The sequence below is a fragment of the Brassica napus genome, unplaced genomic scaffold, assembly GCF_020379485.1.
Source record: "Brassica napus cultivar Da-Ae unplaced genomic scaffold, Da-Ae ScsIHWf_1425;HRSCAF=2013, whole genome shotgun sequence".
Lineage (NCBI taxonomy): Eukaryota > Viridiplantae > Streptophyta > Magnoliopsida > Brassicales > Brassicaceae > Brassica > Brassica napus.
Window position 1 is genome coordinate 193,978 of NW_026014839.1, and position 23,182 is coordinate 217,159.

Here is a 23,182-nt window from a genome sequence, read left to right on the forward strand (position 1 = left end):
TGAGAAAAGTTTTTGTGATAATACCTTGTAATACAGTTTTTACAGCTGCATTTGGGATAGAGAGTCCCACTATTCTCTGATTATCCGTTGTAGTCTCTATTCGTGTAACTCCGATTCTCTTATGACTTTGACGTGCCTGAAACAAAACGAAAGCACTGTTAAGTTTTCTTGCCAAAACTAAAACAGAGTATTAGAGAAATTTAGCAAAGATTTACTTGTTTGGAAATAGCTTTCTCAATGGTTCCCCATATGGGAAGAATGAGGCCACCCACAACGTTTACTTACTGTATTCTTCTTCCAACTGTGCAATACTCCCCCAGCTTACACTACCGCGCATACACTGTACCTCAGATACAAATTCATATCATTAATGCGCAATGCCTGCATCAACAGTTATGAGCCACAAGGCTTAAAACCTGAAACACACATCTATTTCTTTTTTTTTTTGGTTTTTATATAGATTGATTTTTATTACATATGAAAGTTACCCTGTTTATGAATACACTAGTGGCATGCCCGCCCTGCGGGCGGGGCGGTTGTATTTTGTTGTAATTCTTATGTTTTTGATGTAGCCATGTTTTGGAGTTATTTGTTTGTGTTGAATTGACTTCATTTTTGAAAGTTGAATATACGTTGAGGGATAGATATTCTTCTGATCTCTTTTGATGATTAATGAAACTTGAAAAATTAGGTAATGTTTGAATTAATTTTGTCCGGTTGAAACAAACGTCAAATGAATAATAACATGAAGAGTTCTGTTTATATTACAATGCCTTGACAAAGAAGTAAAACCTTATTTCATTCTCCTTAAGCAAACAATAATAACCTAATATAATAACCGTTGGTAATTCTAATAATAATAGAAACTTTCACTAATTATAATTTATTACTTAAAATCAAAATAAATAAATGATAGAGTTTAAATGGAAATAACTTAGATGAAAATTAAGGAATAAAACATGAAAAAAAGAGAGGCTGGAATGCTTGGTTCTTTCAGTTGCAAACGTTTTGTTCGTTTACATCATGTAAACAAACTTTGTCAATTGCTTATAATAGTAGCACGTATCACAGCGCTCGTGAATATTGTCTCTGTGGCATGCGATGGTCTCCCTTGTGTTACGGTAAGCAGTCATGTAAGACTCAAGTCTTGTGACTCTTATTCCATGGAGTGAGCGCTTGACCCTTCTCCAGCACCTGTCAGCTCGGTTTTTGCTTTGTCTCCATCCAAGGGTATCTAACATTGCTTGTCCAATTGCCGTTTCTCCCTTAGCTAGCATTATTACACCATAAAGGTAAACAGCATTTTCGTACGATCCTTCTGCTGCGATCTGAAGATGTAGCAAGCCTCCATTGATGTTTTGGTGGTGGAAATATTGTTGTATCCCCCGTACGTAATGAGCTTGCAAGTTACCGCTTGCGAGGCAATTTTCCATAAGACTTTGGTACCTTTGTAACGCAGCTCGTGGATGAACGGTTAACGGTGGATATTGAGGTTCCTATAGACAATAGGAACTGCCGCGGAGCGGGCAAGAGGAGGAACCGCAGCCAAGAGATTGCGGACTGCTCTCCTGGAGTGCCTTGCTATACGTGAAATGATTTTTTTTTGCATATCAATTGGCATGAGTTCGAGGTTAGAGAGATCTCTGTTTCCGGCCATTGTGATCTGAGTGTTTTTTTCTTCTGGTTAGTGCTTGTGGAAGTTTCAGAGTTTATATGTAGGTGGCAAGGGTTTGGTCTGATCAATATATGTCGAGCAATGTTTATTGCTTGACGTGATCTTGTCTTTGTAATTGATTCTTTTTAAGTAATATTGGAAAGTATGCTTATTTCATAGTAACTGTTTTATATTTTTTTGATAATCATTTGAACTTCGTATATATTGGATTCCATGTATAGTTTAAATTTGGTGTTAACTATCTTTTGTTATCATATTGTATTTAATAGTATAGATATATATGAGAATTGGATTAATGGATTTGTTTTTTTTTTGAATTTTGAATGATTAAGATTAGTTTTTATAAGTAATTAATCTTAGATTTTGTTTATGAATTTTGAATGACTAAGATTTCGTTTATGAATTTTGAATGACCAAGATTTTGTTTATGAATTTTCAATGACTAAGATTAATTTTTATAAGTAAAACGCATAGAAGAAACCCGTTTTGGGCTTAATATATTAAATCAGGTTTGGTGGTTTAGTACACGTTATTATTAGGTTGTTTTAATTTATAAAAATCAGCTTTGGGCTAAGTATCAGAAAATGAACACAGGTTTTGAGCCCATGCGCATAAACCGTTTAATGAGTTTTCTTAAGTTTCCATGCATGGTAAAATCATAGGTCAAATGTGATAAAGACGCGGGAAGTAATATTTTTTGTTTGTAGTTTGGTTAAAATATTATTTTGTAATTTGATTAACAGTTTCGGTTTGTTGTAGGAAATATTGAATGAGTATTTGTAATTTTAATTCTGATAATAATGTGTGTATCATTGTGGTAGGTGATTTAAAATATAATCTTTTAAACATTGTGGTTATGCATCGACTTGTATTTGTTTGGAGTCCAAATTAAATTAACGGGGTATCAATTTAAAAGATTAAATAAACGGGATATCAAATTAAATAAACGGGGTATCATGAGTAAAATAGCGTATATGCGTATTTATATTATATTTAATTTGTTTATTACGTCTGTAAAATTTTATAGTCTTATAATCCAAAATTTTTTTGCCAGGTTTGATTTTGTATTTTTTTTTGTCATCTCGATTATAACTTTATGATCAACGAATTATGATTTGCCATAGACCTGATTTTCAAGTTCGTATGTGTACGTATAAGATAGCTTAGGTCTTGGTTCTACTCTTGATCGTAAGGCTGGTTTCTTTGTTTTCATTAACGAATGTATTAAGGGACAATGTAATGCTATTATTATAAAATGATGATAGTAAGAAAGAAAACCTCACATAGATATTATTAAAATATAATGCAAAATAAGAAGCTGATTAAGGAAAAAAGAGAAACAACATAATAGAATACGTAAACATAAGTAAACGTAAAAATAGCAGCATGAACACTGGATTGGGCTTTTCTTCTTTTAAACTAAAGCCCAAAAAAACCAAACTCTCCCGTAAACCAAACTCTCCCGTAAGGAAAAAGTGAAGCTCCTCCCTCTTCGACACGTGGCGACAAAAGGAATAGGGTGTGCTGAGGTGGCACTCTAAGGAGAGTTTCTGGGCAACTTTATGGATTAATATAGATATGCAACGAATATACGTAAAACACACTCGAATACAAAATGAATGACAAAAAGTACAATTTCTTATATCTTGGATATTTCTAAATTAAGTTGACATATGAAAGAACATTTTTTTATAGTATAATAGATTTTCAACATTTAAAACCAATGAAAGCATATCTACCACTACCAACAAGCGTACGATCATGTATGGTTTGTGTTCTTCGCATTCACTATTACTAACATAGCCAACTACTACCAACAACTACAGTTACTAGTATTCATCCCAGGATTGGAAGTTGGAACCAAGATCATAGAAAATCATTTCGAATAACTCGTACATCTTCCATTAACATTAAAGTTAGATAATACATAAAACGACAATGATGTGCTTATAATTAAATCTACATTACATGCATTCAAAAATCTTCATCATATTCATATCATGCAATCACACTACTGATGATATCATTGTTACCCTGCCGATCTTTGCACTCTTCCTCGTCCATAGTGTCGCATAGATCACTCCCTCTAGTCTCTGGTAACGCGACGGCAAACAAACCAAGCAAGCCTATAGCTAAACCAAACAACCCGAACGACCAGAACCCGTTTTTCCGACCAGCTGCCACCATAATCGGGCTGAAGACCCCACCAAGCACCAATGCCTGTCTAGTCATTGCGATCGCCGAGTTCCTCACGCATGTCGGAAACAACTCGATTGTGTATATCATCTCAATATTAAAAGCCGAACACGCGCAAAAGTAAGAGATCAGCTCTAATACCAATTGTAAAGCCCCGTGGCTCCCTATTCTCATATTCTGTAACGCGAATATGAGAACGCTCGAGACACCTCCTAAGGCCGTAAACCCGATGAGTGCGTTTCTCCTGCTGAGTTTGTCCACGAGGAAAAGCGTTATGAGGTTCGCTGGCAAATCCATCAACGCGTTAAACGCTGCACTCATATAAACGTTGAAATCGAGATTGGATAACGCTAAAGGCATCCCGTAGTAGACCAAACCGATCCCAAACGCAACCGCCATAACCGCGGTTAATCTCCTAAGCGCCCATCTCTTTTCCACCAACACCTTCATGGCCGCGTAGATGTTAACACTAGGCTTCTCGTCTTCCTCCTCCTCAGTTGGTAAGCTCGAAAAGCTCATGGTACCATCACTCAAAGGAATCGAAGCAACTCTCTTGAGAATCGAAATGGCTTCTTCTCTACGACCTCTAACGAACAGCCACCTCGGAGACTCGCAGACGAAGTACCGAACCAGAACACAGTAGATTATGGTCGGAACCGAGGTCCAGATGTAGAGTATCCTCCACGAGTTCCCTCTATTCATATAAGCCATGGCAGGGAGAGACAAGAAGCCAAGCATGAAGCCGAAGAAGCTCATGATCCCGACACGTCCTCGCCATCTCTTCCCGACAAGCTCCGTCGAGAGAACAAGCGCACACGTCCCGATCGTCGCTCGACCAAACCCGTTAACGAACCGGAGAAAAGCGTAAACCCAGATGTTCGGCGAGAAAACCGTAAACATTGTTGATATCGACATCAAGAGACAGGAGAGAAACAGCATGTTCTTACGACCGAGAGAAGAGTCTGCTAACGTAGAGAGAATCAAACCTCCGATTAAACACCCGACGAAGAAGGAACTCTCCGGCAAGCCTTTGACGAACGAGCCTGAGCATTGGAGACCCCACTCGGAGATGACGGAGACGTGAGGAGGGAAGTCCCAGGACCAAGAGGTTTTGGGGAGGATGCAGATGTTGGAGATGGAGTCGTGACAGAACGACTCGGTGCAGTGCCATTTGGGTTCGAAGTCTGTGAAGACGGAGATGAATGTCTGTTGAGCGTCGAAAACTCCGGAGAAGGAGACTAATGTGGCCTGGAGGAACTGGGCCCACCCAAAGCTTCCAATGTACCTCTCGATCGTGTCGTCGAGGGATCTCGGCGGTGACGAGTTTGAATCGTTCAGAAGCGGCTGAGTTGGTTCAGCCATGTTGCACGAGGTTTTTCTTTTCTTTTTTGTTTTTCTTTTTTTTTTGCTTTTCCCTCTCTTGTCTTGTGCCACAGCTTCTCAAGCGGCGAGTCTTTTGTCCTGCTTTTATTACAGAACATTGTGTTGACTTTTCAACATGGTAATAACAATTTATTTTTATCAAATTTTCTGCAAACACTTACATTAGATTCATTTAGCAAATTTGATGATATAGGTTAAATGCAACTTTGATTTGTATATAATCTGATATACACGTTATTACTCTTCCTCTATTTCAGTTTATTTGATGTTTTTAAAAAGTATTGCAAAATAGGTATTTATGACCAACTACATAATACTGCAATTTTTAATTATATTTAATTATCTTATGTAATCAAGATAAAGTTTATAAAATTAGCAATTGCTTAATTTATGTATATCAAATTAAAATATCAACTAAATGATATAAAAGGATGTTATTTTAATTTGGTAACACTATAGTAAATAAAATAGTTAGTTTTATGTTAAATTTTAGAGAGTTTAGATGATTTTAAGTTTTCTATATATTTAGCGGTTTAATCATTGGTTACGTTGCTGGGATTTTTCTGCGTGTACTTAGAAATTTATCGAAATAAGATAGTGTATTTTAATCTGACTTATACTTTACTTTATAATATAGTGTTAGTGTTAAGTGTTAACCAGTTTGGAGGTAAAGCGTAGCTTGAGTAAACAACAATTGTACAGTGGTCCTTGTTATGCTAGATAATAGGCTGGTTGGTTGAGATCACGAGACACATGTGCGATAGAAACTATACCAACTTGTACTTTAACAATCTACATTATTACGAGGCACTTTGCTCTGTTCTCAACGCGCCACGTCAACATTTTGTAGATCCCATTTTTAAAAACTACGAAAAAGTGTTAAGTACATGGTCTGAATTCGGGTTATTGAGATATAAACACTAATATTTATACCACTAAACTAAAGTATATTTTGTACATTGATGCCAAAAACTAATATATATATATATATGAAGGTCGGAAGCCCTTGCTTCGTCGGCTTCCTCTGAGGATCGGATCTACAAGTATATTATGATTTCATATTTAAATGAGATATATCACGTTATAAGAAAAAAAAGCTCAAGTTTGCAACAATTATAGTTTTTCCATATTGTAAATTGTCATCATTTAACATGAGTTATGGTTCTTTTCATCATTGTCTCAGACAAGTCTGAGTTACAAAATTGCACTGTGTATATGTTTGTAATCTATTTTTTCACCGGTGAACTCTTCATCTCTCCATCTTAAATCGCTTGATCATAAATGTTCCTGATTTGTAACCCCTTTGTAAACCTTATATATATGATTCTCATCTTTGATGAACTCAATCTGCATCTCCACAAAACTTATTGATTCCTCTTAGGTTTAACCATCTTCTAGAAAATGTCTCTCTCTGCCTCTCCAGTTTTTCAAACTGGCGTCGCCGACCTCCGTCACTCAACCTTCGAGTCTCTCTGTCTTGGTCGTAGTAGTCAGAACATAGCCTCTGACTTCTTCCGCTTCTGGGATTCTCTGAACTTCAAGAAATACAGTGAGTTAATGGGAATCACGGTTCTCTTCCTTGATGAAAAGGTAAGTTGAGCTTTGATCTATCACACTTATTTAACATAATTGTTTTTAATTGATTTTATGATTCTTTGTTGAATAATATTATTTGCAGATTTCGTGATTCATGGCGCCGGATGTGCTAATCATTACATGTCATCTTTGAAAGTCGGTTCCATTGTGAAAGTAGATCGTTTTGAGGTTATTAGGTGCTCAAGCATGTACAAGATAACTGATCATCCATTCCTCATTCGCTTAATCTCACCAACCATTATTGATAAAGTCATCACGGGTGCTCCTGAGATAAATCTCCCGTCATGATTAGATTGTTCGACAATTTTCAAGTGATTGCGAACACAAACCTAAAACTCCCAGGTATATTATCATATTGCATCTGGGTTTATATTATGTTTTGATATCATAACTGATATTTAAACTCGCAGATGTGGTTGGGTAAATCTGTTTTGTCCAAGGCTCTGACCTCACCAAAGAAACAACTCGAGTTATTATCTGTCTCTTCATTGATCCGTAAGAAACAATCAACACACAATTCCCTTTAAATAATTGTCTATATTGTGCTGACATCAATAATCAAAAATATTTTATACCCAAGATCTGTGGTCGTCTATTTATCTCCATTATTTATCAAATTAATTATACACAAAACTTTATTTTACGGCTTAAAAAAATCACAACTACCCAAACAATCAAAACACCAAAACGAGAACAAAAAAAAAACAAATCATTAATGATCACTTCTTTTTTTTGTCTAATCTTACAAATAAACTTTAAAACAAATATACCAAACCAATTACATCAACTAAAACTCAACGATACATACATCGAGTCAGCTAAACAAATACAATCTATACGACCAACTATTTAACAGGTTATAAACTTACTTTCACAGATGCTTACGAAGAAGACGGAGATAACAACCAAGATCAGTGAAATTACCAAAACAAAAAAAAAACATAATAAGTTACGAACTTTGATAAATACAAATAATAATGATTTTTGTTTACATAATACCCATCAAATAAAAGAGAAACAAACACAGCCACACCAAGAGATACAAGAGACAATCCCGACAGACACAAATGTGATAACAACATCTTCACCTGCTCAGTCCTCTTGTCTTATGAAAATAGCTTACACGTACAATGTCAATAGACTAATGCTATTGTCTTCTTATGAGAAATACATAAATTCACTTAAAACCCATTAAGGCTCAAATACTCAGAATTGTCACTCGTTTTGATTTTATAGTTATTCTACAAGTCTTCATGTATTTGTTTTAAAGGTCCGGTAAAACAATAACTTTAAAAATAAAATGAAAACATATAACAAACATGATGAATACACACAACTTACACAACTAAACAGGAGAAAAAATATCCAAAAACAAAAAGTACCTTAACAACCTTAATATAATTTATGTACTCTCAACAGTACAATAAATAAATTAAAAAGACAAACAAACAATAAGTTTTAGTGACACAGTAAGCAACACCACGAACTATATCAATTTATATTACCAACACAGTTTAGTCATTCATAAGTGGAGAACAATGCCTACATAGTTCATCATCACAACTCTAACTCTATAACAATAAAAATTTGAAAAACAATGATAAACCCAAAACGCAAAATTCATAACTACAATAACCTTAGCAAATATTAAAATGAAACTAGAATTATGTATATAACGACGCGCTTGCGTGGAGGTAATGTCCCTAGCACGAATAATAAGATAGTGTATCGAAACAGTTTTTTCTTTGCTAGATTTTTCTAAAACAAAAAACTTATTTGTATACAGTTTTCATCTTTTATGACTAAAATATGTAATTAAAGCAGGGATTGACACACTCATCATATCCACATGTTCAGTTTTCAAAAAAGAAATTTATGTTCAAAAAGTAAACCAAATCTTTTTACAATCCGTTTGATTGATGAGGAATAAAAAGTCTCCTTCGTTAGCCACAAATAATGATCCTTTTTTTTTTTTTTTTTGAAACACATTTGGCACAATCAGTAACGTTGCCAGACAAGTCATATCAGTATTTACTTTAATGGATGCGGAGACTCGACACGCAAATTCTTTTAAAACACACACAAAAAATACTTACAAACTGAAGTAAGACGAAACTGCTGGAAGAAAACGATCTGGCCCGAGGTGACTTCGGATGTTGCTATCGATATTTATTTGAGTTCGAAGATAAATTAAGCAATAGGATAAATGTAAAATATACGATAAACCAGTCAGTAGAATGACACATATGATGAAGTTACAATTTATTATATTCTTCTTTGTGAAGTTTGTTTTTTTTTTATATATATATTAACATTTTACCCAAAAAAAAGTTTTTTTTTTATAAATATGAAATATACAATTTGGTTAAATTTGTTTAATACCATCATCACTCATTCACTTGTACCTCAAAGCCAATGTTTAATAAATCCTTCATTTTTCATTCTAATAAGTAACTAGGAAATATATATATGTATTCTCAAATATTGCAGAATTGTTTTTTCTTTACTGGTGTTTTATTTGGATTTTGTACTTATTTAAATTAGAAATATATTAAACAATAAAAAGTTAACCACTTAAGCTAGAAAAAATAGTTGACCACCAAAAAACACACTTTCAATTTAGGAGTTCAGGTGATGTTGAAAGAAAATGTAATGTGAGAGTAAATTTTTTTAAAAAAATTGATGATTTTTTCATCAGACTAAACATAATCTACAATCGGATCTGTGTTTAGGTATATGAATCTTTCGTTAGATAGAATCGGTTGGGTTTTATGCTGCTCTCTTGGTTATTTGAGTCGTTGTTTTTTTTTCTTTTCTGTGTCCTATCGGTTATGTGTTTCATTCAGACCAAACCATCTATGTCTTTGATGGTTTGAAGTTGGACTCTTGATATTGTTTACCTTTGGTGATTAATACACATTCGCAGATGACCAAAAAGAAAAAAAAAACATAATCGACAATCGTTTGGCTTTTTGTTTGGTGTCGGCTAAAATAAATTCGCAAATAGATGATGTGTCCCCATTCCAAATTTTGCTGGCATATTCCATCCTGATGCTTAATAGTTTGTGGACAGAAACTAAGTTTGCTCGTGACCACATTTGGAACCAAGTGATATAGATATGGAAGAAATTTCTAGACATATATATACATATATATATATATATATATCTCTTTTTGTAAGGATTTGATTGCAACTTCAGTTACAAAATTTCATAAAATTAATCATGATACGTAAGTAAATACTCGACTCGGACTATAGAAACCCAAAGTGATAGAATAAGGATGCAAATAAGAACCAAAAGTATAATTATTCTTAACCATCACCACATTTCAAAAGTTAGATTTTGTAAAGAAATACACTAAAGTTCAAAGTAATAATTTTATTTATATTTGAACACTTAACTTTATGATATTTTAGAGTTTTTATCATGGGCATATTTAAAATAGCACCAGATATTTTGTTAGAAAACTTCAGTTTCAAATAAGTATTTTTGATATACAGAACTTTATACAGTTTTTGATACATCAAGATATTTGAAAACTATTCAAATATATATATTATTCATTAGTTTACTAATAGGCATTCAAGCCTAAATTTATATCCAGTTTTGATTTGATCAATAAATAGCTTTGTGTTTTGGAAAATAATATTATCTATCTCTTTTATTACTTCGATTAGATTCATCAATCAAGAAGCAGATCTCAATAGAAGATTCTCTAGAAATCTTTGGTTGAACTGACAAATTCCAAATAAAAATTATCTAATCTCTTGGTTGATCTTTTTATCGTTGCTTCTGTTCCATCCGTTTTTTTTATAAATTTAGTGGGGCTTATTGGAATAGGTATTTGAAAGAATTCTGGGTTTTTAGCAAATCTTGCCTTATTAGATTTAGTATTCATAAAACTTTTTACAAATCCATAGTTATTGGACTTATCATTTGTATAAATCTTATTAAATCCCCCCTTATTGAAAAATTGGGATTTCATCAATAGTATTTTTTTTTTTTGATCAAATAGAATTTTCATTCACACAGCAAAGTCTTACACTCCTAAGAAGGAGGGGGAGGCAATGGCCTCAGCTAAAGCTGCTTTCGCAAGCATATCAGCAACATTGTTTTGAATACGGGGAATAAAGGAAAATGAGATAAGTTCGAAATAGGAGCTAAAGAAGTGGATGTCAAACAGAATACCAGACAACCCTGGCCTTGTCTCCTTTCCTTTCAGCAGAGTGATAAGAGTAAGAGAGTCAGAGAGGATCACGAGGGATTTGATGTTTGAGAACGCAGCCGTCATGACCGCCAAACGAAGTGCGAGGGCCTCAGCCAATAGTATTTATCAATAAATATTTAGGATTATTAGAAAAAAGATTTTACACTTGAAATTCAATAGAAATGAATACCATCTAAAGAGATGGTATTTTAAAAAAGTCAATTATTTCATCATCTCTAGGTACAGTTCGTTGCTCTTTTTAATAGCTTTTTCTTTTTCGATGAGTCCTTGGAATTCTGATGCTTCATGCTGTTGTGGGATACTTGAGTGCATGCTCTGATTTATGGAATTGTAGTGCCTCAGACTCATGGGAAATGGAAGATACTCGAGGGCACGGATGGAGAAGATGCAGTGGGTATTGATGAATACAGCGGCGTTTTAAGGCTTTGGGAAGGAAATGTTGTGGACTGCCTCGACCCCCGTCTTCTCTGCATCAAATCTGCTTGGCATCATCTATCTTTCGAAACCCCAATTGGGTCATCGAATTCATTTCTCCAGAATTATTGTCATTTATATAGCTATTGCTTTTATTGTTTTGATTGCATCAACAATGTCAAGATTGAAGCCAATGTTGCCAAAACTCTTGCAAAACGAAGCACATGGAAACCTCCAGCAACAGCCTCTTGTAGTAGAAAAGTTCAAGAGAGTAAGAAGAATGAATTGGTGAAGTGGACATTCATCATGACTAAACTGAGAAGCATGAAAAAACAGAAAAAAAAAATATTTGCACCAGAGAAGTATCTAGCTGGTTATATACAAAGATTTTCTCTCTCGTGATACTTTTGTATCAGGTGACTTGGTGAGTTTATAATGTGTTTTGGGGTAATGAGGAAGCTGAAGATATCCCATGTAGTACTTTCATAGAGAAGGAATGGGAGATATTGCAGAATGACAATGACCATGTAACTGGGGTCGTAAGATATATGTTGAGCTTGGTGATATCTTTTTTGATGCAAACACTGAGACCATGAAATTATGACTGATAAAAAAAGGTAATGCAAGCATTCATATACCAACTATGTTGTGTGCTATTCTCTTATCTGTAAATTATATGGCTTTCTTTACTGAATCTGAGAATAATCTAGTCCAAGTAAACAAAAAGAAACATTGCAGGGTTATGAAGCTATATGGGTGGAAGGTTTGAAGAAGAAAGACAATGATAAGCACGCAAGATTTTGAAGCTATATGGGTGGAAGATTTTGAACTAGAACAAGCAATCCAAGAGAATTCTAAGCCTCAAAAAATTACATTTTCAATGAAGAGACAGTGGTGGACGACACAAATGATGATTTTACACTAAACCAAAAGAAAATGTAATCTTATGTCAATTTATTAGGAATTTGAAGTTATATATATTTGTTTTCAAAACTCCTAAATTCCAGCTAATCACCCTCTAAAGATTTGATCAAATCCCAGATTTTCTTTAAAACTCTTCAGAATTTATAAATACTGGAATTCTTCCAAATCACCTATCCAATAAATACTGGAACTCTTCAGAATTTATATATATAGTTATTTATTTGCATTTTGTGATATTTTACAATATTCAAGTACATCGTTTGATGAAATATTCTGAAAGTTGTAAAGGTAAAACTATATTTTATTAGCATGGATAGTTAAAGGTTTAGAGTTGTTATTTAATGGAAAATCTAACTTGATTTCGTGTATTAGGAGTTTTTTTATTAAAAAATATGAACATGAAGATTTTGTGGTATTTTAAAATAGTGATTTCTTTTATTCGTTAATCAATATTTTCTATAGAATATTATATTGTTTCACTTAGGAGTGGGCGTTCGGATATCCATTCGGATTCGATTCAGTAGTATTCCGATTTAGGATTTTCAGGGTTACAAGTTTCAATCCCATTCGAATATTTAAAATTTTTGATTTAGGTTCACTTCAGATCTTGGTGGGTTTGGTTTGAGTTTAGATTTCCCATTTAAGTTATTTTAAACATTTAAAAATTCAAGTATACTTTAAATTTCTCAAAAAAAAAATTTAAAAAAATTAATAGAATAATGTATGCTAAAATACCTAAATTTAACATCAAAATTGGTTTAGCTTATAGATGAACAATATATATTTAATTATTTTTTGTGTTTTGAGTATTGTTTGGAAATTGTAGAAATTTACTTTTGACTAGTTATATATATTTCCAAATATTTTAGGCAACTTTAAAATATATTATATATTTTAGATATTTTATATACTAATATAATTAATATATTTAAGTATAGAAATATATTTGGATTTTCGCAATATTTTGGTTCGGATCAGGTTTGGTTTCGGTTATCTAAATACCAAAATTTTAAATCTATTCAGATATCTAGTAAGTTTCTGTTTGGGTTCGTAACTGGCCAGCCATAGCTTCACTGGTATTTTTTATGTACATAGATAAAAAGGTTTGAAGTTGTTATGAGAAATCTAAATTTATTTCTTCTATTTCATTTTTTTCAAAATTTAAAATACAGGAACAAAATGAAGATTTTTTGGTATGTTAAGATAGTGATTTCTGTTTATTCGATAATCAATTTTTTTTTATGGAATATCCTTTAACTAGGTAAGATTTGGTTGAATATTTTTTAAATAAGAGATCACGATTTTGGTAACTACTGCGTGACTTCTTTAACCGAAGGTGGGTGATTGTTTTGATATTTTAATATTCTAAAGGAAATTTATTTAATATAGTCTTCTGTTTTTTTATTTATCTAATCTGTTTGGTTTGATTTTACATTAGGTTCTCATTTTGGACATTACATGTATACAATATGGTAAAAATATGTAGAGCATGTAAGTTTTTTGAGTACCTAAAATAGTCATGATACTGCGTATATAATATATGTCACTAGATTTTGATCCGCGCTTAGAAAGCGCAGAGTTGTTGGATTATATTATAATACAAAATTTTATTATATCGAAAAACATAATTTTTAACAGCTATATAATCTACAAATTAGTTTATTTGAGATTTTATATGTACACTTTTACGTAAGTTTCTTTTCGACATGAGAATTATATCCGGATCAAAAAACAAACTAAACCGACTCAAAATTATAGGTTAGTTCATGTCCAGAGAAGATAACCTATTTTGTTTTTTTGACCCGCAGGTCTTTGTTTGAGTTCGGGTCCTACCCTAGACCCGATCATAAATATGTGTTTATTCGGTATATTTGGATATTTCGAATATATTTCCGGTATTATGGATATTGGTTTTAAGTTTTTGGTTTACGATTAGAGTTTTGATTTCAGGTAAATTTTTCAAATTAAAAAAACAATTGGGTATTTGGATAAAATTTTGGGTATTTTCCAGTTCATCGTGTTAGATTTTGAATAAGATTTTAAATTTTTAGATATTTAAATTTTTTTTGGTATTTGTTTGGAGTTTCAAATACTTTTCGTGTTTCGGATATTTTTCAGATTTTTTATATATTTCGAATTCTTTTAGGATCTTAAATACCCGAACAGATGTGGACCCATTACGTCCATATTAGGTCCAAAAATTTTTTGATATAGATTTTTAACGTTATTGTACAAAAACATGGTTGAAATATTTTTCTGAGTAAAAGTATCATAAGAAATAATATTAAGATCTGTTAAAAATATTTAAAATATTGTATGTTTAGAATGATTAATGTATTATCAGAAAAATAATAAATAGTTATACATAACTCCAACAACTTTTTTATATTAGAATTTTTGAAACTCTTTCCCTTTTAATCGTATTGATTCGTTTTAAGTGAAAATTATATAAAAGTATAATATCTAAGCAAATAATTTTCAAAATCTTGAATAATCAATACTGATATCGTGAAGTCGGGTTAGCTTTAATAGAACCAATGAATTTCTTCATTTTTGTGAAGGTAACATGAATATTCAGAAAAATTATTTTTAAATATGAAAATATTATCAAACTATAGACGGTTGAAAGTTTAGTATATGATATGAGATTTTAGTGGGAAAGTTTATATATGATATGATTACTTTATTATAAACGAAAGAGGAAGTTAGAATGTACACATATATGTCTTGTAATTTATCTTGCTTTAAATCATATATTATATGATCAAAGTGATAATATAAAACATTAGTTTCAATATTTTTACGATTAAAAATCAAAAAGATAAATATAGTAATAGTAAGGGCAATTGTCAATAATAGCACCTTTTGAAGTTTATGTCTCAAAAAGAGCACTAGAAGGAGAAAGTCACAAAAATGACATTCATTAAAGGGTAAAATGTCCATAATATCCTTGGTTTAAATTAAATAAACAAACAAAAATAAATAAAAATAAAAAATAAAAAAAATAAAAATAAAAAAAAAATAAAAAAAATAAATTTTTTTTTTATAGTTTCAGATTATATGTTTTCAGATTCGAAATTTTTATAATTTTTTTTTTAAAAAAAATTTTGAATTTTTTTTTTGATTTTTTTTTTCAAATTTTCTTTTTATAGTTTAAAAATAATTTTTGAAACTGTTTTATAAATTTTTATTTTTTATTTTAGTATTTATTTTTTATAAAATTTTAAACCCTAATTCCAAAACCCCACCCCCCTTAACTCTAAACCCTAAGGTTTGGATTAATTAACCCAAGGGGTATAAGTGTATATTTACCTCTTTAATGAAACCTATTTTTGTGACTTTGAGCCTTGAGTGCTACTTTGAGAACAAAAACTTGGTTTGGTGCTATCCTAGTCTTTTTCTCTAATAGTAATGATTAGAATTTAGGAGTGAGATTTAAATAAATAAAAGAATTGACTAAATTATTGTTAGAGAAATATATGGTAACATTGTTAGTATAAATTTAAGGTAAGACCAACAAATAATGAGTTAAATGAAAGGGTTCAAACAGCTTTTATAGGTAGATTTTTTTAGACTTCTTCCCTTTTAATAGTATTGATTTTGTGTAAAAATATGAATATGTTAAAGGGCAATTGTCAATAATAGCACCTTTTGAAGTTCATGTCTCAAAAATAGCACTAGAAGTAGAAAGTCACAAAAATGACATTCATTAAAGGGTAAAATATCCTTAATACCCTTGGTTTAAAATTAAATAACCAAACAAAAAATAAATAAAATAAAAATAAAAATAAAAATAAATAAAATAATTTTTTTTATATAGTTTCAGATTATATGTTTTCAGATTCGAAATTTTTACAATTTTTTTTTTAAAAAAAAATTTCTAAATTTTTTTTTTATTTTTTTTTCAAATTTTCTTTTTATAATTTAAAAATACTTTTTGAAACTGTTTTTAAAATTTTTATTTTTTATTTTAGTATTTATTTTTTATAAAATTTTGAACCCTAATTCCAAAACCCCACCCCCTTAACTCTAAACCCTAAGGTTTGGATTAATTAACCGAAGGGGTATAAATGTATATTTACCTCTTTAGTGAAACCTATTTTTGTGACTTTGAGCCTTGAGTGCTACTCTGGGAACAAAAACTTGGTTTGGTGCTATCCTAGTCTTTTTCTCTTTCAATCGTTCCCAAAGTTACCTTGAACCGGTTTGTTCAGATTATGAACAAAGGGTTAATGACTTGCATGTTCACATTTGTTTATAAACATATATCTAATTGCTTATACTTGGTTTATATGTTTATTATTGTTTTATTATTTAAGAATAAATCGTTCCCACTTTAGAGTAAATCGGTTTGGTCAGTTTTTAATTAATGACTAAACCTCAAAAGTATAGGTTAATAAAATAAGTAATTTGTTTTGTTGTTCTATTATTAGATGATTTCTAGACCGAACTCGTAAATATATACTAGATAAACATTTATATTTCGAGTATGAACTTATATTCTATAACAGTTTGATATATTATATTTGAACATTAATCTGTGAATTAAGTTTTCTGGTGGTATTCTTCAAAAATTTGATTCTTAGATATGTATCTGGAGTGAAAATAATTTTTTCAAATGTCCATCTTTTTAAATTGATACTTATGTAGTTTACTGAATTCAAAGAAAAAGTTACAAAAAGAAACAAAATTCATATCAGTGAAACATAAACGAAAATGAAAGAACAATTTTGTAGATTTATAAAATAAAATCACTTATGGAGCTCAATAGTAAACAAATCGAAAGCAGAAAACCTAAATTCCTTTCGGCATTTTACAATCAATGTTGCATATATGGTTTTTGTGATTTGTGTCCGCTACAAAACTTAATTTTTTTTATGCATATGAAGTTTTAATAATAATTAAAATGAACTGTAATACGTTAACTCTTCAACAACAATTATACATTTAAGAAACCAACATTTGTACTTGGTATTTTACAATCGATAAAGATTATAGTGTTACAAAATGTTAAAACTATTCAATGAACAAATATTAATATAAAAAATTCATCTTGCATATGCATCCGGGATATCATCTAGTTATTTAGTACAATGGTAAGATCATAGGATGTTTCTCGGTTAATGATGAGAATTATATGATATGTCTTTAAATTTAATGACTTTCTAGTGAGAGTCCGTTTTAAAATATCAACAAAAGGTTGCGATTTATATTTTAATAAATAAGATGTAAATTATCGGTTTATAGTCAACTTAATCCGCTCTGGAAGGGAAAAAAATTGAGGTCTCGAGTAATTAACGGACGGACAAGTAGTTGTGAACCCCAACCAAAAGGAAATAATTAGTTTTATATCTAAATTACTTCTGAAATTTATATTCTTGATTTAGACAACATTTTCAGTTTCTTTTCCCAACAAAACTTTATTTTATTTGGTCTTATTCTCATCACAACGCTTAAAGAATGCTCATGATCATCAAATCAAGAAGAAGATGGATCCAAAGTTGTTGTTCTGTTTGCCACAAGGAGATGAATTGTTTAACCCCCTTAATACTCTGTTTATTCAAATGGGTTGCATTCTCGTTTTCTCTCAACTATTTTACCTCATGCTCAAACCATGTGGTCAAGCTGCTCCCGTCGCCCAGATTCTCGTAAGGAAATTTTCTTTTTTTGCATTACAAGAAATACCCGTTTTTAGGACTCTCGAATGTTTCAGACTAATGTGATTGTTTTTTTTTCTCAGGCTGGTATTGTGTTGAGTCCTGTTCTGCTCTCAAGAATCCCTAAAGTTAAAGAGTTCTTCCTCCAGAAAGATGCAGCAGATTACTACTCTTTCTTCTCCTTCGTTTTACGAACATCTTTCATGTTCTTGATCGGTCTTGAGTTCGATATACAATTCATGAGAAGAAACTTCAAGAAAGTCTCTGTAATAACCTTGAGTTCCTTTTCGGCTTGCAGTCTCCTCAGCCTCGCCTTGGTCTATATACTCACCCCTTTGCTCCATATCAAAGAGGATTACTTAACGCTTTTCATGACTCTTTTCGTTACCTTGTCAAACACGTCATCTCCTGTCGTCCTCCGTTCAATTGCTGATTGGAAACTAAACACATCTGAGATTGGACGGCTTACACTCTCCTGTGCGTTGTTCATCGAATTATCAGACGTCGTGATCTACACTTTAGTCATAGCCTCCATCTCTAAATCTATGATAGGTAATATCTTCTTGTTTATTTTCGCCACCGGAGCCCTAATCTTGCTCAACAAGTTTCTAGCTGCATGGCTCCCAAAGAGGAACCCTAAAGAAAAGTACCTATCAAAAGCTGAGACTTTAGTTTTCATCATATTCCTTCTCATTATCGCCGTAACAATAGAATCCTATGATATTAACTCCTCGGTTTCGGTTTTCACCATTGGTATAATGGTTCCACGACAAGGAAAGACTCACAGAACGTTGGTTCAACGGCTTAGTTACCCTATCCACGAGTTTGTTCTTCCGGTTTACTTTGGTTACATGGGATTCAGATTCAGTATCACTGCGTTAACCAAACGTTATTACATCGGTCTCGTTATTATAGTGATTCTAGCCTTAGCTGGGAAACTTATTGGTGTAATATGCGCTTGTATGTACCTGAAGATCCCCAAGAAATATTGGCTCTTCTTACCAACTATTCTCTCTGTTAAAGGTCATGTGGGTGTTCTTCTTCTCGACGCAAACTACTCCAAAAAGGTATTTTCTTAACATAGTACTCTTGATGATTACCGCTACTTTTTAAAACTCTAATCATATTCTATCACCCTTCACAGAAAAATTGATTTTAGAGTATGCTGTTTTTTACATTATCCACGCCAAAATAACAAAAGGATCTACTATATAGTGATTAATAACATTTATGATAGAATAGAGTTTTCATATTAATATTAAGTAAGAGAGATGTTCCAACTCAAAATCAACTGGATGTAAGTGGATGAGTTCATATCTCTAGTATATTATTTCAAATCTTTTTAATATTTTATATGAAATTTTGTTTCTAATACATCCATTCGAAATGAGATGATGGTTATTTAACTATTAATCTTATAATATTTATGTAAAGGTCAATGCACCAACTTTTTGAATTAAATTGATTATGAATTCAATTGGGTTGGATGACATGGATGTGCTCTGATACTATATAAGTTACTAAAAACCAGTTGACAATAACTGGGGTAAATCATATTTATATACTACTTATCCTTTCAAACTTTCCAATTTCTAGTGAGATTTTGTCCCTGGTAATTAGACTATTAAAGATGGCATACAAATATTATTTGATAACATTGAACTTGTTATTTGTCACAACATGCATAGTTTCGAGTTTTTCAAAAAATGATTTGGCTATATATTAGATGATTATTATTATGCTATTTTCACATTCTTTGTGTGAATCTGTATGTAGAAATGGTGGACAACAACAATTCATGATATGATGCTGGCATCGTTGGTGGTCACGACGCTAGTAAGCGGTGTCCTAGCATCTTTCTTGCTTAAAGCAAGAGAAAAAGACTTCGCTCCCCAGAAAACTTGTCTTGAATCTCACGACACTCACGAGGAGCTACGCGTTTTATCTTGCGTTTACGGAGTCCGCCACGCTCGTGGTACAATCTCTCTAATCTCAGCTTTGAGCGGTTCTCATGGAGCCTCTAAGCCCTTCGCGGCTCTGCTTATGCACCTCGTACCACTCCCCAAGAAACGAAAATCATCAGAACTCTTGTATCACGAGCTCGGTGATGACGTGCATGGAGATGATGAGTTTGGAACCAACGATGGGTTAGAGATCAATGATTCGATTGATTCCTTTGCTAAAGACAGTAAACTCTTGATCCAACAGGTCAAGCTCGTGACCAAGATGCTTAACATGCACGTAGAGATTTGTAACGCGACAGAAGATCTTCGCATTTCGATTGTGTTTCTTCCGTTTCATAAACACCAGAGGATAGATGGGAAGACTACAAACGATGGAGAGATTTTCAGACAGATGAACAGGAACGTTTTAAGACACGCTCCATGTTCGGTTGGTATTTTCGTGGACCGGAACATAACCGGGTTTCAACAACCGCACGGGTTTGATTCGGTACAACATGTTGCTGCATTGTTCTTTGGTGGTCCTGATGATCGTGAGGCTTTAGCTCTATGCAGATGGCTAGCTAACAACACTCTGATTCATCTCACGATTATACATTTCGTTTCAGAGGATTCTCAGACAGGGAGTCCTGTTAGGAACACGACAACACAAGACAATAACGATGTTTTCATCGAGGTTGCGGGAAGAGATCAAACTGAACACGAAGCAGACCGAAGTTTCTTAGAAGAATTCCATAACAGGTAAGTTACTGATACTCTTTTTAGTTCAGACCTCAATTTACATAACAGAACCTTTTATGTTCTGCAACAGATTTGTGACAACGGGACAAGTGGGGTTCATGGAGAAGCGTGTGAGTGATGGACCGCATACGCTGACGATTCTAAGAGAGATAGGAGAGATGTATTCACTGTTTGTGGTTGGGAAGAGCAGAGGAGACAGCCCTATGACGGTGAGAATGAAAGATTGGGAAGAGTGTCCGGAGCTCGGAACTGTCGGTGATTTCTTGGCTTCATCATTAGATGTAGATGCTTCTGTATTAGTTGTTCAAAGACAAAGACATTCACATGATAACTTTCTAGATGACTAGCAAAACATATCTTAGTTTCAGCCACTTTTCTAAAAATCGGTCTGGCGGCGCCTAAAAATTAATTCTCCATAAGACGTCTAAACAACCAACTAGCGATTTCTTGAACATTGGTTTCAGCAGACTTCTGTAGGTTTATGAAGATATTACATTCACATATGAAACACACTGAGTATCAAACGGTTCAGATCCCTTACAATATTATTCAGTAAAGAAAAAATAGATTTTGATGAAGCTTAATGTTCAGCAACTAGGACTTGACCCTTTAGTCTTCAAGGCTTGGTCACTCTGCTCTTGTGCTTCCATTGTATCACAAAGACTTGACCCTTTAGTCTCAGGAAGAAGCAAAGCGAATAACCCGAGACCCGACACTACCAACCCGAAAACCGCAAAGGAGACCGAAGGCACATTTCTTCCAACAGAAGCAATGATTGGACAACTAGCTCCTCCAAGAACAAGTGATTGTCTAAGCATCGTTGTCGCGAAGTTCCTCACGCATGTTGGGAACAGCTCAATCATATAAACAGCCATCAAGTTAAACCCTATCCTCGCGCAGAAGAAAGAGCCTAATTCTAGAGCAAAAGCAATGTTTGTTCGCTCGAAAGTGGTCATGACGAAACATAGCACTCCTAATGCTCCTCCTAGTAAGCAGTTCACAAGAACAGAACTTCTTCTGTTGAACTTCTCCAGCAAGATTGGTGTGATAACAAAGGTTGGTAACTCAACCATTGCGTTAAGTGCTTCACTTAGATAGATGTTCACTTTTATGTCTCTAACCGCTAAGGGAACTCCATAGTACATCATTCCTAACCCAAACATTATGATCATAACAACCACTATTCTTCGAAAAGCCCATCTTCTGATGAACATGTCCTTGATGGAGCTGTTTGGTGATTGTTCTTTTGAATCTAACCTAGAAGATACTGATTCCAAATAATCTCTGTTCACAGGTGAAAGTCTTTGGAGCACTTCAATGGCTTCTTGGTTCTTTCCTTGCACATGAAGCCAACGAGGAGACTCTAGGGCGAAGAAGTAGATGCAAACACTGTGGATGGCTGCTGGAACGGATGTGCAGAGATAAAGAACTCGCCAAGAAGCGTGTCTAACAAGGTAGGCTATTCCAGATAGAGACATAAACCCTAGGACAAACAGAGTAAATGGAATCATAGTCGCTCTAGGTCTCCATTTTGTGGAAACTCGCTCGCTTATCAGATTGAGTGCGTACGTCCCGGTCTGTGAACGCGCGAATCCGATAACGAACTTTAAGAAAGCGTAAGTCCATATGTTGGAGGAGAAGAAGATTGAGATTCCAGTGAGTGACATTGCTAGGGTGGTGAAGAAAAGAAGTTTCTTGCGTCCCAAGAAACTATCCGGAACCAAAGCCATGAAAACGCCTCCAACGATAGAACCCATGTAGAAAGCAGACGTAGGGAGACTTCTGAGGAAGGAGCTCGAGCACTCGAGTTTGAACTCTGAAATGGCGGATTTACCCTTGAATCCGCCGTCCCATTCCCAAGCTGACCGAGGAAGTTTACAGATGTCGGTGGTGGTCGAGGGATTGCAAACCCTGTGGTCGAGACAGTGCCACGTGGGATATGCATCTGTGAAGACGGTGATGAATATCTGTTGCGAGTCGAAGGCTAAGGCAAGCCCGACAAGAAGTATCTGTAAGAACTGTGGGAAGGTGAAACCAGACAAGCTCTCTTCGAAGATCTTGTGGAAACTCAAAGAAGGAGAAGTACCTTCGTCTTCAATATGGGTTAATAGTGGTGCTGATGGATCCCCCATTGTTGCTCACTTCAGTTGACTACTCTCTCAGGTAGTGAGAGAATTATTAGATGAAAAAATAAACAAAGAACTTGGGGAAAGTGTATAATCTTGAACCTGGTTGTATATTGTTTGTTTATCAATAAATTTTCAAACTCGCATAAAATGTGTGGTCGAAGTCTCGATAGATTGTGATCTTAAATGACACTGATTGAGATTTGTATGTATATTGTCTGACCAATAAATAATTGAAGCATGTGTGTACATATTTGCTTATGTAAGTGCACACGACAT

At 33.4% G+C, this 23,182-nt stretch overlaps 3 protein-coding genes across 3 annotated transcripts; 1 reads left to right on the forward strand and 2 right to left on the reverse strand.

Annotated features, from left to right (window-relative positions):
- Window positions 1-3,554: 3,554 nt before the first annotated feature.
- On the reverse strand, window positions 3,555-5,322 carry LOC106381518 (organic cation/carnitine transporter 2). The gene has a single exon (XM_013821429.3). It carries the CDS (start codon window positions 5,231-5,233, stop codon window positions 3,674-3,676), a length of 1,560 nt encoding a protein of 519 aa, XP_013676883.1. The 5' UTR covers window positions 5,234-5,322; the 3' UTR covers window positions 3,555-3,673.
- Window positions 5,323-17,653: 12,331 nt separating this feature from the next.
- LOC106381516 (cation/H(+) antiporter 2-like) lies at window positions 17,654-21,130 on the forward strand. The gene is made up of 4 exons (XM_013821426.3): window positions 17,654-18,066; window positions 18,159-19,142; window positions 19,852-20,777; window positions 20,848-21,130. Exons 1-4 carry the CDS (start codon window positions 17,908-17,910, stop codon window positions 21,122-21,124), a joined length of 2,346 nt encoding a protein of 781 aa, XP_013676880.2. The 5' UTR covers window positions 17,654-17,907; the 3' UTR covers window positions 21,125-21,130.
- Window positions 21,131-21,251: 121 nt separating this feature from the next.
- LOC106381517 (organic cation/carnitine transporter 5-like) lies at window positions 21,252-23,074 on the reverse strand. The gene has a single exon (XM_013821427.3). It carries the CDS (start codon window positions 22,907-22,909, stop codon window positions 21,365-21,367), a length of 1,545 nt encoding a protein of 514 aa, XP_013676881.2. The 5' UTR covers window positions 22,910-23,074; the 3' UTR covers window positions 21,252-21,364.
- Window positions 23,075-23,182: the final 108 nt, after the last annotated feature.